The sequence below is a fragment of the Cajanus cajan genome, chromosome 11 (genome assembly GCF_000230855.2).
Source record: "Cajanus cajan strain Asha chromosome 11, NIPB_CcT2T_4, whole genome shotgun sequence".
Classification (NCBI taxonomy): domain Eukaryota; kingdom Viridiplantae; phylum Streptophyta; class Magnoliopsida; order Fabales; family Fabaceae; genus Cajanus; species Cajanus cajan.
Genome location: NC_138527.1, coordinates 39,416,948 through 39,430,720, shown reverse-complemented (window position 1 = coordinate 39,430,720; position 13,773 = coordinate 39,416,948). Strand labels below are relative to the sequence as shown.

Below are 13,773 nucleotides of genomic sequence, written 5' to 3'. Positions count from 1 at the left end.
GAATAGATGCCCTCCCACCACTGTGCACTATCTTACTATAGTGTTTTGAGAGTTGGATACTACATATCACCATCCAAGATAGATAACTAGTATTTTTATTTTTTTTTGTGAAACTTTGATAACTAGTATGACGGCAAATTAGAAACACAAACTGGGAATTATGTTACTAGAAGCTCTTTAACATTGATTCCAGCTAAATAAAAATCAATCACCTGATGATCCTCGTGCATTTTGCAAAACTGAAAAAAGTTGCTTTCTCTTTTCTCTACTATATGTGCTCTTATTTTTTGAACTGTCTCCACTTGTTAGATTCTGTTAAAATAAACAACAAACTCATATATCCAATATTCACCGGCAAGAAAGATAAAAACAATGAAAGGTTGCACGTAACTGCAAAAACAAGTGCCACTAAATTAGATTTTGGATGAAATTCTAAAGCTTTAATTCGTGGTAAGGGATACACTGCTTCTCCACCCTGTTGAGAAAGGATGCGAGGAATATCAATTGATTCAATTGCTGCATATGGATGTAAAAAGTATTAGCCAACAAAGTTTAATGAAATGAATAAAATAAGAGAGTGCAGCAAGATGACTGTTGGAATGTTTCTTCTCTCAATATTTCTCTATAATTCAGAGTAGAGGCTGAGAGAGTCAAAGTTATCTAACCAGCAGGTCCAAAAAAACTTGCTGGCATAGGAGGTGCGTTAAGATTAACTTTAATCCGTGTTTTCCAAACTTGTAGATTCCCATCCCTCGAGAGGGTTGCAAGTAAATGTAACGTAGGTAGCCAAGCAACTGATGTTATTGGTTGTGATCCAACTTGTGTTCTGAAATTGAAATAATATAACCGTCAGAACCCAAGACAAACTAGCATAAACTTAAATACTAATACTTGGCTGCAAGAAAACAACAAATTCACAATAGATAATCATGATATGAGGTCTCTCTCAGTTACAGAATTTAGAAATCTCAAACATAGCCACAGTAACTCACAATCCAATCATACTAGGTCTCTCAGTTGATACATCCCATGCCAATAGTGTACCTCGTCGATCACCAATAAATATCCATTCTAGAGTTGGATGAAATGCAAATGCACCAGCACCATTAAGCTTTATAGTATTGTCAACTGAATAGGAAACAAAATATTAATAACACTAAGGATGTGACTTACAAGAGAAATATAAACCATGTCAACAAGAATAGCATGTGTCAGGAATCATCTCACGTTGAAGTGTGTAGTGAACAGCATAGGTGTAAATGTTATATGCACGAATCAAACCTTCTGCATAAGCAACATACTAGAACGGAAAAGTAACAAAGTCAAGGACACGACTGAAATATCATTGGAAGAAAGACTGGAGACTAAGTCTTCCTTGCAGCACAAATATGCATAACATGAACCTGACAAAAGAGACAAGAAATATATTGAAACAATACCAGAACAGGGAGGCGAGGATGACAAGCAATATTGACAATAGGCTTCTTCAAGTCTGTCTTGATTTTTGTAGGTGGTCTACCACCTTCAACAGTTCCAACAACTTCATTTATGCAAAAACAGATATAGACCAGAAATATCGAGATTAGTAATCAAGCCAGCAAACAATAGCACATCTAACTTCAGAGATGAGAAACCAGACATCCAACCTGTCACACTCATTCGTTTATGGAATCCAAAAAACACAACAGATTGTAGTGGGGTCAAGGCCAGATGAACCTCTGCATCAGAAGAAATATGCTCATTCTTCTTCTCTGGTGAATTCAATACACAAGTTTGCTCTAAGTCAAAATCACAAGATCGTATTGTACAATCCTACAGATAGAAAAGCAACTGTTGTAATAAGTGAAAAATAACTCCACAATCACAACTCAACATATAAAATAATAAACAACATGATTTAGCAACATTAAATTCTGAGAAAACAAAGACTAAATATTTCTATCTCCCATCCCATGTAACAGGAAACGAATAATTATAGACAAATGGAATTCACCCAACAAAACAGAAATTTATTACACTGGATTATCTATGCCGGTGCTTCTTTATATGTTAAATAATGATAACATCAGAATCAATAAAGTAAAGAAAGACATAACACAAAGAGGAGACTCAATAAAAAGGAGAATGACACAAACGACCAAATACCAAAGTATGATTTGAACAGAAAAATAAATAAATTATCTTCCAAAAACACCTAGGTACTTGAAACCTCTCAACACCCCATCTCTTACTCTAAAATAAAAAGAAATATTTAATATGGTGATACTTTATTAACTAGCACAATTTTTTTTTGTTATTTAGAAGGACAAAGGGAGGAAAATAGGAAATTCAACCAAATTGCAGTCCAAATATCATGTGCATAAATCCAGTATGTCTATTTTATTGTTAAATCTTGCACACCTATCACCAAAATGGTAAGCAAATTTTATTAAAATTTCCTAATTTTCTCCCTAAAATTGGTTTTTTTTCCCTCTGAACTGAACTGTGCAAAATACTTCACCACAATTGTACGATGTTGTCCCCATCATCTTAAATATACCCATGAGGATCTGATTTGCATTTTGTTGCATATATAACCGAAAATACAAAAATAATTTCTAGAAATTTATCGGCTCTAAGGAGAACAACTCTATAACACTTATATTATGCTTCTAATCTAAGTACAATATTTGTGATATTTAGCCCTTCCACAGTCCATATTTTAATGGGATAAATAGATTCACAAGTTCCATTGAGAACTGAAGCACCGGAAAAAAAAAAGTTACTATACAACAAAAGTCTTACTCCACTAGGGTAAGGTTGGCTACATTGATCACACAATTCTAGACAAAATCCTTAGAGATATTCACCATGAGATCCCTCTTAACAAATTCCTCCATGTCCTTGGTCTCCCTCTCCCCTTTTCGCAGAACTAAAAACCTTGCAATCTACTCTCCACACTGGTACATCCATGGCCTTCTTCGTACGTGCCCAAACCACCTTAACCAATTTTGTCATCATTTCCTCAATCAGTGTCACATCAATATCACCTCATACACAAACAATTGGTATACTAAAAAAGTATTACTATAAACTACAACAAAATCCACATATGCACATAATAGAAGATTGGATATTGCCAACCTGGAGGATTGCAATTACAGTATGCTCTCTTGTAGGACTATATGACATGCGGACAACTGGTGCACCAATGTCAAGAGCAGAAATCTTGTTTCCTGTTAATGCATCAAATTCTGTATACATGGAAACAAACCAATTAGGAACACATTTGCAAAAATTACGTCAAAAAGCAAGCAAATAAATGCAGCAGAAAAAAGGTAAGTCTACTCCACAAGGGCTAGGTGCACGAAACCAATGGCTTAGGTGTAATGGATCAACAAGGAGGATTGATTTTATCAAAACATTCCACCAGAAATAATAACTTCAAGAGTAAATTAAGCAATGTTTACCAGGCACTGTCATTGTGGTAGTTTACAAAGCTATGTACTTGTGTCATTCTTATTATGGATGGTTGTTCCAGTGAACAATGACATTAAAGGCTAGCATCAAATTGGATATAATTGTTTTAGGTTTAGTCGTGAATGAGCTAACTAATTCTTCCATCAAGACAATACCTCATGCTTGGGCTCATGCTCGTGCTGCATTGCTTCTCACAAGTTTGAACCCTTTTTTAGAGAATAGAATAATTTATTAAAAGAACGAAAGAAAGAATAAATAACAGGAGGATCAGGATTGTTCCTAACAGCATGAAAACAAAGGGGTAAAAAGAGATTAAAAATAAATAGTACACACACATATCTCAATAGAGCTCCCCCAAACTCTCTGACTTTAACTACCTCCAAGAGAGTAAGAAATCTAAATAAAAAATTACAGATTTTAAAAATAATATGAATTTTTTACTTCAAGTTGAAAGCTCATGCAGGTTTGAATTATGTTTTCAGGGCTTAAGTCAAAAAGGAGTAAGAAATACAATTATGTGAAACAAGAACTCAAGGACGAGGTAAGGGGCGATATGGAAACATTATCAGTACTTTTATTTTGTATAAATAAAGTAACATATGGAATCATCATCTATGGATAGATTCAGTTAAGGAGTAGACCTAGAACCATAATTAACTGCCTGTGGTAGCTTCAAGAAGGACTGGAGATAATGCTTTTGATATGATTAGGTGAATGAATCATACTCAGATCATCTAGTAGGACTTTGATGTATGTATTAAAATCCATTTATTAAGTTAAATTTAGGATAACAGTCTGTCCTGAATGTCTTTGATGCATTGGCTAGACAGGGCAAACCAAACTGCTAGCAAACCACACCTAGTCATCACTATATATGCTTGTGGGTCAAATAAGATCACATGAAGCAATCTCTGCTTTTTGCAACAAGGAGCAAGAATGCAGAGCCTAGCAAAGCCAAAACAGCTAAGCAAGTGCTTTGGAATGGAAGCTAATACTTTGCTCAAGGTTTTAAAAACTGAGTCAAGTTGAGAAAATCAGTTAAACTGAACCAAACTACGGTTTCTGTATGATTCCACACATGCACAGTTTGGTCCAGGATTTGTAAATAAGGTTGAAACTTGTGAATAGAACCGAAGTCTTTTTAGCTTTTAAACATACTTCACATATAATAATATTATGATACACATTTTATGTATATATTTTCCATCCGATAATGGATTTACCGTCTTTTGATTTTGCTTGTTAATTCTCATCCAATTTTATTTCATTGTTATGTAAAATTTGATATTATTATTTTACAACCTAAGAGTTTGAGATTGGACAATGTGCAATTATCCTTATAACCTCTATTTTACTTTAACACCGCAATTAGACAATAGCTTCACAATTTTTGTTTAGAACCAATCCAAACTAGGAACATGATTTGTTTTAATTTTTGAAATTGTCAATCAGGAAGTAAGAAATTGGTTCAAGGAAGATAAAAGGAAATGGAAAGTGCAAACGGAGTATCTCAAACGCACATTCGTGACTCTGGTCCTCCTTCATTATTATAATCGATTTTCATAACAACACGTTACCGCAATAATGCGAAACGCGTCAGTTAGGCGTTTCCAGATTCTATAAGCGGATGAACTTAGGTTCCTGACTCTAGAAACATGGCAAGAAGGAGAGAGTGATGTTGCAGTTTCTCACCGACGATGTAGGTTCCAATGGCGACGGCAACGAGTGCCTGGTGAGGGTGGAAGGTAGCAGCATGTGGCTGCAGAGGTCTGCTGCCACGCCCAACGTGGCGCAGATCAAGATGCTGCAATGTCGTCCACTCCATGAGTCTGGTTCCTCGAGTTTCCACCTACAACTTCATCGTTCCCTTCAGAATACCGAAACCAAATGAATCTAGAGGATGCAGAGCGTGTTCGCGGTTCAGAAAAAAAGTGCAATAACAACTTGTAACTGTAAAATGCAAACGGAAGAATAAGGAACTGCGAAATCGCGCAACACAACGACCAGTTCCGGTTTAAAATTATTATTTAAAAAAAAAATAGGACAAAGGACCAAACGTGGGCTAGTTGGATCTACGTGGGCCTTATATAAAAAGCTTGCGGCCCAATATTACCGAAGGTCTCGGACCTTTGAACACCCTAGACCTTTCACTTTTAAATTGCATTGTGCCATGATCCTGCTTTATTTTTTTCGTTTATATGATATTATCTTTTTTTGGATTCGTTCCAGGAGTATCCAACCTTAAAGGGTAGGATAATTAGTCCCAAGATTTAACGCGGCTGCATACACAAGGTAGGATTCAAACCCCTAACCTTGTTTAAGCGTGGATTAACTCTTATCGCTGAACCACAACGCTTGGAATTATATGATATTATCTTTGATAATTGTTAACATGAATTTTTCTGGATGCAGGTTAAAGAATATAAATTACTAAGAGCAACTCCAATGGGAGTTGCTTGTCCCATGAAGCAACTCAAGCCCCGATTTCTTACTATTGGAGGACTCTGACGTGATAACATGAGTTGTTTGAAGAAGAGAGAGTTGTTTCCTCAAGCAACCGTTCCTTACCAGATTTCAAACAAATCTTATTGAACATATTTGGGAACGTTTCGAAAATAATAATGATGAAAATTAATTTCTTATAATATCTATGTATTTATTATTATTTTATTTTATTTTTAATATCTACTTATTGTGTATTTTTTCTCGTAATTTATTTTCTTTCATTGTAGTGCAATTACCCTTTTTAATAAAAATTTAAAATTGGTTTATAAATGATTAGAAAAAAAATTCTAAAAGTTGAATTTCTTAAAATTTCTTACCATTGAAGTAAATTTGTTTTTGAGTTGCTTAATACTGACATGGCACACTCGGGACCACTTTTTTCATTTTTCAATACATGAAGCAACTCAAATGAGTTGCTTCCATTGGAGATACCCTAAATAAGATCTATGAGATTCAAAATATTAAAATATTCACATTTTTTAAAAAATAAATTATTAAATTATTTAAATATATTTTTATTAAATTATTTAAATATATTTTTATTAAATAAAAATATTAAAAGCTACTATTTTTTTTTTTTACTTAGTCTTTGTTTTTCAATCTCATTCTTCTCTTTCTCTTGTCATTACTAGTTATTAAATGTATATAATGATTATTATCTATGACAATATATAAAAGTGATATAGTATTTTCGTATATATATTTTTAAGACATTTTTATTTTTTATTTATTTTAGTAATCACACATTCTTTTTTGTTTAATGTAGAACAGTTCAATTATTTTATTTATTAAAAATGAATTTTTCTTTAATAAAGTACAACTTTCCTACAATTTTATAACTTCTACATACATAATATTCACAAGGCATAGAGTGTCTTTATTTAATTTTTTTAGTACCATAGTATAGAGTGTTTTTATTTTGTTAATACTAAATAATGTTATTGATTTTGAAATTTTTAAATATCATTGAATACTTTATTTATTAATTAGGAAAATTTACAGTTTTTATCCGTTAACTTAATTTAAGTTTTACTAATTCCTGACTTTTATTCGGTTTAATATTATGTTATTCTTCATAATTTTTTATTAAATTTAATCTGCTAAATTTTTATGTCAATATATTCCTTTAATTTTATTCTATCTCTCATGGTCTTTAACACCCTTAAATGATTATGAAACAAACTAAGATTTTTATTTATTTTTTCCTTGTCATTCTTCTGCTTATCTCATCAATATTTGGTAGTGTCCAGCTATCAGAGGGACACTATTTAATCAATATTTAATCATATCGCTATCTGCTTTCAACTAGTAATAGTTAGACTTAGAGATAATAAGAACCATGGGAAGCTCACGAGCCATTGCTACCATAATCGGAGATTCGGAGTTGCATATTAGCATATATATCATGATCATGCATTGAATTGAGATCCACCTCCTTTCCAACACTTTTAAATTAATTTATAATATTTAGTAAAACATATTTAAATCTTTCACACTATAGGGTCACCAATAACATTTAACATACAATACACGGACTCAATAGGAAATCTATATTCTCTTATAATTTTTCTAATATTTATAAAAATATTAAATAAGGAACTAAATATATTTAATATCTTTAAAAATAATGTAAAACACATTTAGTAAGACTTATCACATAAATATAAGTAGGAGGATTAGTAAGAAAATTTAATGTGTTTGGTTAAAATTTTGGAATGCATGTATACCTGGACTACCCACATCTAATACAAAAGCTACTTCCTATATCTTCTAAAATTCACGTTAAAAAAATAATAATAATAACAATAACAAGCACCCAACAACTTTGAGAGGTAGACATGCATGGAACCAAACAGGTTGTTAAAAAATTTCAACTGATATCTTGTATGCATTTTATAGTTCGAGGATTGCCTGATTGGTATTTTCCATTTTTTTTCAACTGTAAAACTCATGTAATTTAATTCTTAAATATAATTGACTAATTTTTTTATTGTAATTAAGAACTTAATGCAATGTAAATGACCAAACCTCATAATGAAATAATGGAAGATTATATGTATAATTGGTAGAGATTAATTTTAGAAAAATAATTATTCTTTATTTTAAAAAAAACCTCTTAAAAAGTCTATAAATAAATATTTTAAAAATACGTTAAATGAAATAGATATTATATAAATAATCATTTTCGTTTGTTTTCGGTTGTTATGTGTATATTTAAATACCAGTTTATAATTATGTTCAATAAAAAAATGCATTTAGATATTAAAAAAAAGTTTGTAAGTATAACCTTTTTTTTAACTCAATTAAATTCAACTCAACTGCTTTCTAACTTTTGTGGCCTTCCTGGCATTTGCTATGCTAAAGACTCTTTTATGGTTGTGATATTCATCATTTTTATGTTAATTGTTTGCTGTCCCTCCGTTTCTTGATCCAAGCTTCAACAACTTATTCATTAACAAACCTCCCTAAAACCCATAAAAGCAAAAAACTACACGTCAAGAGTTTCAAGTGACTAATTTAAGAAAACTAAGCAAATCAATGATAAAAGTTAATCCTAATAAAGATGAAAATGCATGCAAACCTACGTAGATAAATCTGAAAATTATGGTATAAATGCTATGCAGCACTAATTAAGGAGAAAATGTCAATACATACTAAAATCGAAAAATTAACCATTGCATTAAATCCCAATTAAATCCAATGATATAAAATCAGGCTAAAGTTTTGATCTCAGGGATGATAAACATTCAATGAAATCAAGTTACGAAAGTATTACAGTTGATTGATCACCTTTGGTAGATACTGAGATAGACATAAAAGTGCTTGGTTAATAATACTTCCATATTTCTATTTATTTTTCTTTCTCAATTGCACATCAATTCAAAACACTCTTAACCTTTTTTCACATTCAATAATCGTAAAAGCCTCTTATACTGGAAGTTAGTAATGTTCATTTAGATTGGATTGGTTCGACAATCTTGCAATTTGGTTCAATTAATTAGTTATCTTCTTAAATCCTAACTAAAGAATTATAATTGATTTGATTATTAAGTTATCTTTTTTCAACTTAAATCTTATATTTTCATTTATTTCAAAGTAAATTATATTAATCATTTTGAGGTTTAGTCGAATTGCTTAACTTAAATATTACACATACATTCACAATGAAAAAAAAAACACATTAAACCATATATCCCTATTCCCTAAGGGTGTGGTTGCCAACATTGAGAAAATAGGTCGTGTGTAATTTTTAAAAAATAAAATAAAATATATTGCTCTACATTTTAACATATACTATTTTTGTGTTTAATAGTCATGTATTGTCAATATAAATTTTTTTACACCACAACATTGTCAACTAATAAAAAATCATAATTGTTGTAACTTCTAAAATAATTATTTTAAAAGTCAACAAACACAATGGTGATTTGTGTGATTGGATGATTATGTAAAACTACTTTACACTGATAGTACATAACATTTTTCTTATTATTTTTATATCCTTATACATTATTAAAATATGTGTAGTACAAAGAATAAAATATGTTTTTCATGTCCTATTTCTATCGATAATTAAAAAATAAAATATAATATTTTTTAATTTTATTTTATTTTGTTTTTGTTTAATTTGAATACATTATTTAATACATTGTATTAAGTTTTTTAAAAAATATTATTTAATTACTACATATTCAATCATGATTGAACTATCCATACTTAAATCAATATTGTCTCAAAATTCAAACCCAACATTCTTAAAAACCTAACTATTTGTCAACTAGATCGAGTTTTGTAGATTGACATTTAAATTATATGGATAAAAAATCCAAAAACTTAAAAATTAAAAGATACAAACATTCACATCAATATGGCAAGTACTCCCTTTGTTTTCTATTATAAGTAAAAATAAATAATTTTACACATACTTTACATTAAATTTTGATATTCCCATAAAATTTTTCATAAATTATTCTTGCTATAAATATTAAAAAATAATATAACTGAAAGGCTATATATTAAAGAATATTTAGAGAAAATATCGTTAATAATACAAAAATAATTAAATTTTTTAAAAACAAAAAATTGTATGTTTGGTAGTATCTAATTTGATATGATTGTATCAGTTCGGCAACTACGACGTATTTACATCCCAACCCAGACCACGTTTTAGAAAGAAGAAAAATATGCTCACAATCACATTCCATCCATTGCGAACCATATGTGGTAACAAACTGGAAAAGCGATACGGGGAGCCCAAAACATGCCACTGTTAAAAGGCGAAACCAAAACCTGTCGTCTTAAAAAAAAAAAATTTAAATCACATCACTTACCGTACTTTCTCCATCCATAATTCTTCATTTCAAAGTCGTATAGGTTTGTATGGGCATGACGACTATGGTCGGATACCAGATGCCGTGATCTAGATGTGAATTCACCAACGAGGCCTGAAAGGTGGAAAACCTGTTATATTTGGAACCAGGCCTCTGTTGTGATAAAAGAATTCGCTTGGCTCATTCCTTATTTGAGAATTTACTTGATATTGATATGTACTTTGTGGATAACTATCATATAATGGATAAACTGGAACTTGATATCGGTCAAATTCAGCAGACTCATGCCTTCCCCTTGTATATCTGGAGTCTCTTGAAGATGCATTCTCCTTCTGTATTGTTTGAGTTGATGAAGTGGCCTCTCGAGGTTGAAAGTTGTTTGCTCTGTTGAAGCCATCTTGGTGCCTAACCTTATCTACTACACGAAGTCTTTCTATTTTTGATCCTTTTTTATTATGGATTTCATGCTTCCGTTTAGAACCTAATAATTGTAAGAGATGAGTGACAAGTTACCAATAATGTGAAAAACTGTAAAGGATAGCGCAACAACCCCATGTGCTAAAGTTCAAAATTACCTTTAGATTCGTTTGCATAACTTTTATTCTTTTGCCTCAATGCTCTCCTAGATCTTGCTGCTGCACCACGCTTGTGCTTCTCACAAAGAACTTCAATTCTATCAGCTTCATTTTTCCATCTCTAGAGCATGAATAACAATAAAAGTAACAAACTTTAACATCCAGAGGAAGTAAGAGAAAACTGAGATAAATGCTTGCACATGCTGATTGATACCTGTCTGTAAGTTTTCTGTTTATAGAGATTCCGGCCCTTTACAAGCAAAGGAGAAAGTGGAGGCAATTTCCTAACTCCGCTACTCCACAACACCTCTACCTGCAAGACACATGAAAAACTTGAGTTCTATTAACTTGTAAAGAGTTCTTTATTTTCTGATTTCTTTGGCTAAGAACATTAATCTGCAAACTCTAGCTAAGAAATTTCTTTGGCATAACATGCATTTAGGAAACCAAGTATGTTATTTTTGTTTTATGATTCTTTGTTTTTCTATTTTCAAGTGCAATAATTTAGTTATTGACATAGAAAACGATTGTACCAATACTAAACACAATAGCAGATTGAATTTCTCAATACAAATTTGAGAGAGAAACCAGAACTCGACTTCACTAACCAAGATAATTGCACTTCTCGATTTACAAGAGCATATAACAGCCAGTACTGTGTCCAAATAAAAGACCAAGGTGATTTTTTTTTTTTTTGTGTATCGAACTTATTGCAACTTTAGACTCACAGTGAAGGTGTGCTGTTGTTTAGCTGCACCGTAGCTTTCCTTCACAACCCTCCCAGCAACAGTTCTGTTTCCTAGAAGTTTTCCACGCCGAGTGACTTTATCAAACCTGATGAAATATATAACTGACTGGTAAAGGAAGAATTCCGGACTAGAAAGAAATCGTTTATTAAAAATGACGAGAGCAAACAAATTACTTTTCATAAACCTTCTGTCTGAAGAGAACAACATCTCCCATGCAGACATCACCTGAGGAAAGAGAGCAAAAACAAACTAGTTTTTGTCGAAACAATGATAAGAGTAAAGCAGATGAAAGATAATAGATCAGAACAATTTACCAGTACAATTAATGACAAAGGACGATCTCGGGTACAGGTTGTACCCCCTTCCATGTTTTAACCTAAGATATCAAAAAAGACACTTTCTAAGAGGTAAATACAACAGCCTAAAATCAAAGCTAACAAGAGTTATTCTAGAAAGAATCAGTCATTTCTCTTTAATGGATATGACATAAATTTTTCTTATAAATTACTATAGCACATACAATTATAATTTCTCTTGTTGATGTAAATTGAAGCAAACCTGGTTGACAAGAAAAGAAACTTAAAACGAGGGTTTGAACTTAACTCAACCTTACAAAATTAACTTTTAAAATTAGAATTACTTCCTACTTATTTATATCATTATGGTCGCCTCACTATTCAACATGGAATTTCCAAATATTTGCTAGACTAAACACTTGTGAGTGATCTGATAATAATCTAATAAGAATGACTTAATAAAACAATCAATAATCGTTGAGATAAATTATGATATCATTTTAAGAAAGTAAATTAAAACTTAACTCAACTTTACAAAACTGATTTATAAGATAATGATTATTCTTCACCTATATACAATATACACTATTATACTATATTACTAGGTGATTACTAGGTGATTACTAGGTGATGTAGGATCTTCAACAAGAACAACTAAATTAAATTTTCTTTTCAAGAACAGTGTAAAACCGAAGACTTCTACAAATGATGATTAGGCTTGCAGCTTCATACAAAAATTCCATGCGTTGAAGTATGCTTCTAAGTTCTAACTCAATAGTCAATAGGCTTCTAGAATATTAAAAAAAAAAAAAAAAAACCTTACCTCCAATGCTCATTTATCCTGGCGACACAAACATCTCTACTTCCTGCGATCCTCAAGCCGTGTTTCCGTAGATACGCTTTGCATTCATTTAGTTTCAAAGATTCAATGTCATTTCCTTCTGGCAAATCAAACAGAAAACAATGAATTCAACGGTACTGATCAACACACTATTATTAACTTCATAGGAAAAATAAAACCTCGAAGGAGGGCGACGACTTTGTCTGAGAGGGAGGAATCATCGAGGTCACCGCCACTGTCATCGGATTCGGAAGCTTCATCGCAACCGCTGTCTTCGCAATCGCTATCTTCAAAATCGCTGTCTTCGCAATCATAATCTTCTTCTTCTTCTTCTTCTTCTTCGGATTCTTCAGAAGAGAGAACTATCAGTGCGTTCTTTCCTCTCGTCTGAACCATTTTTTGTAACTGTAATTGTGTTCACAGACACGACCGAGAACAAGAGAAATGTTTGAAAATTGAAATTGAAATGAAAGAAGCGAAATGCGGGGAACGCGATCGTTTTCACTTCCTTCGGCACCTGCGTGTTTTTGGATTAATTCCGCACTTGCGCGCTAACGGCAAGTGGGGTTCTCCGTTCGATCCATCTTAAAACACGTTTGGGCCGAATTTCCAACCATCTCAAAGAACATTTATTTTTTCTTTTTAAATTTGAAGACTTGGGTTGTGTTTGACAAAACTGTGAAAATCTATTATTATCAAAATAAAATTTTGTTTGAATAAATTGGTTGAAATGGGATTTTAAGATTTTTAATTTTGTTTAAATATAATAAAAAAATTAGCTTAAAAGGAAAAAAGTTTTTAAGAAATGATTATAAATTTAAATTTTCAACTTTATAAAAATAACTTATTTTTTAAGAGAAAAAAGTAGTTTACAAATTTAAGTTGTCTCAAGTATAGTTTTTTTTGCAAACTTTTTTTTCTAAAAAAATAACAATTGAAATGGAAGATTATAATCTCTGCCAAACAACCTCTTAACAATGTTAATTTTTGTTCACCAAAATTAAATGTTAAGTTCAA

The 13,773-nt window shown here is 31.5% G+C and overlaps 2 protein-coding genes across 4 annotated transcripts in view; both read right to left on the bottom strand.

Annotated features, from left to right (window-relative positions):
- LOC109799955 (uncharacterized) overlaps positions 1-5,467 on the bottom strand; it is a 31,648-nt gene extending 26,181 nt beyond the window's left edge. The window contains exons 1-9 of one of the 3 annotated variants that reach the window (XM_020360621.3): positions 5,152-5,467; positions 3,124-3,233; positions 1,647-1,812; positions 1,440-1,540; positions 1,228-1,300; positions 993-1,128; positions 666-826; positions 392-516; positions 213-312 (exon numbers count right to left, since the gene is read on the bottom strand). In XM_020360621.3, the coding sequence (XP_020216210.2) occupies positions 213-312; positions 392-516; positions 666-826; positions 993-1,128; positions 1,228-1,300; positions 1,440-1,540; positions 1,647-1,812; positions 3,124-3,233; positions 5,152-5,284 (1,105 nt within the window). In that variant the 5' untranslated portion in view covers positions 5,285-5,467. Of the gene's footprint in view, positions 1-212; positions 313-391; positions 517-665; positions 827-992; positions 1,129-1,173; positions 1,192-1,227; positions 1,301-1,439; positions 1,541-1,646; positions 1,813-2,849; positions 2,980-3,123; positions 3,234-5,151 lie in introns of those variants that run through there. The other 2 variants (XM_083066582.1, XM_083066583.1) reach the window with 2 other exon arrangements.
- Positions 5,468-10,129: 4,662 nt separating this feature from the next.
- On the bottom strand, positions 10,130-13,374 carry LOC109799956 (SAP domain-containing protein). Its single transcript, XM_083066584.1, is given in 10 exon segments — positions 10,130-10,196; positions 10,296-10,405; positions 10,407-10,776; positions 10,871-10,991; positions 11,085-11,183; positions 11,599-11,704; positions 11,793-11,844; positions 11,934-11,995; positions 12,739-12,856; positions 12,936-13,374. Coding segments are annotated over 10 exon segments (1,293 nt in total). The 5' UTR covers positions 13,153-13,374; the 3' UTR covers positions 10,130-10,158.
- Between the last annotated feature and the right edge of the window lie 399 nt (positions 13,375-13,773).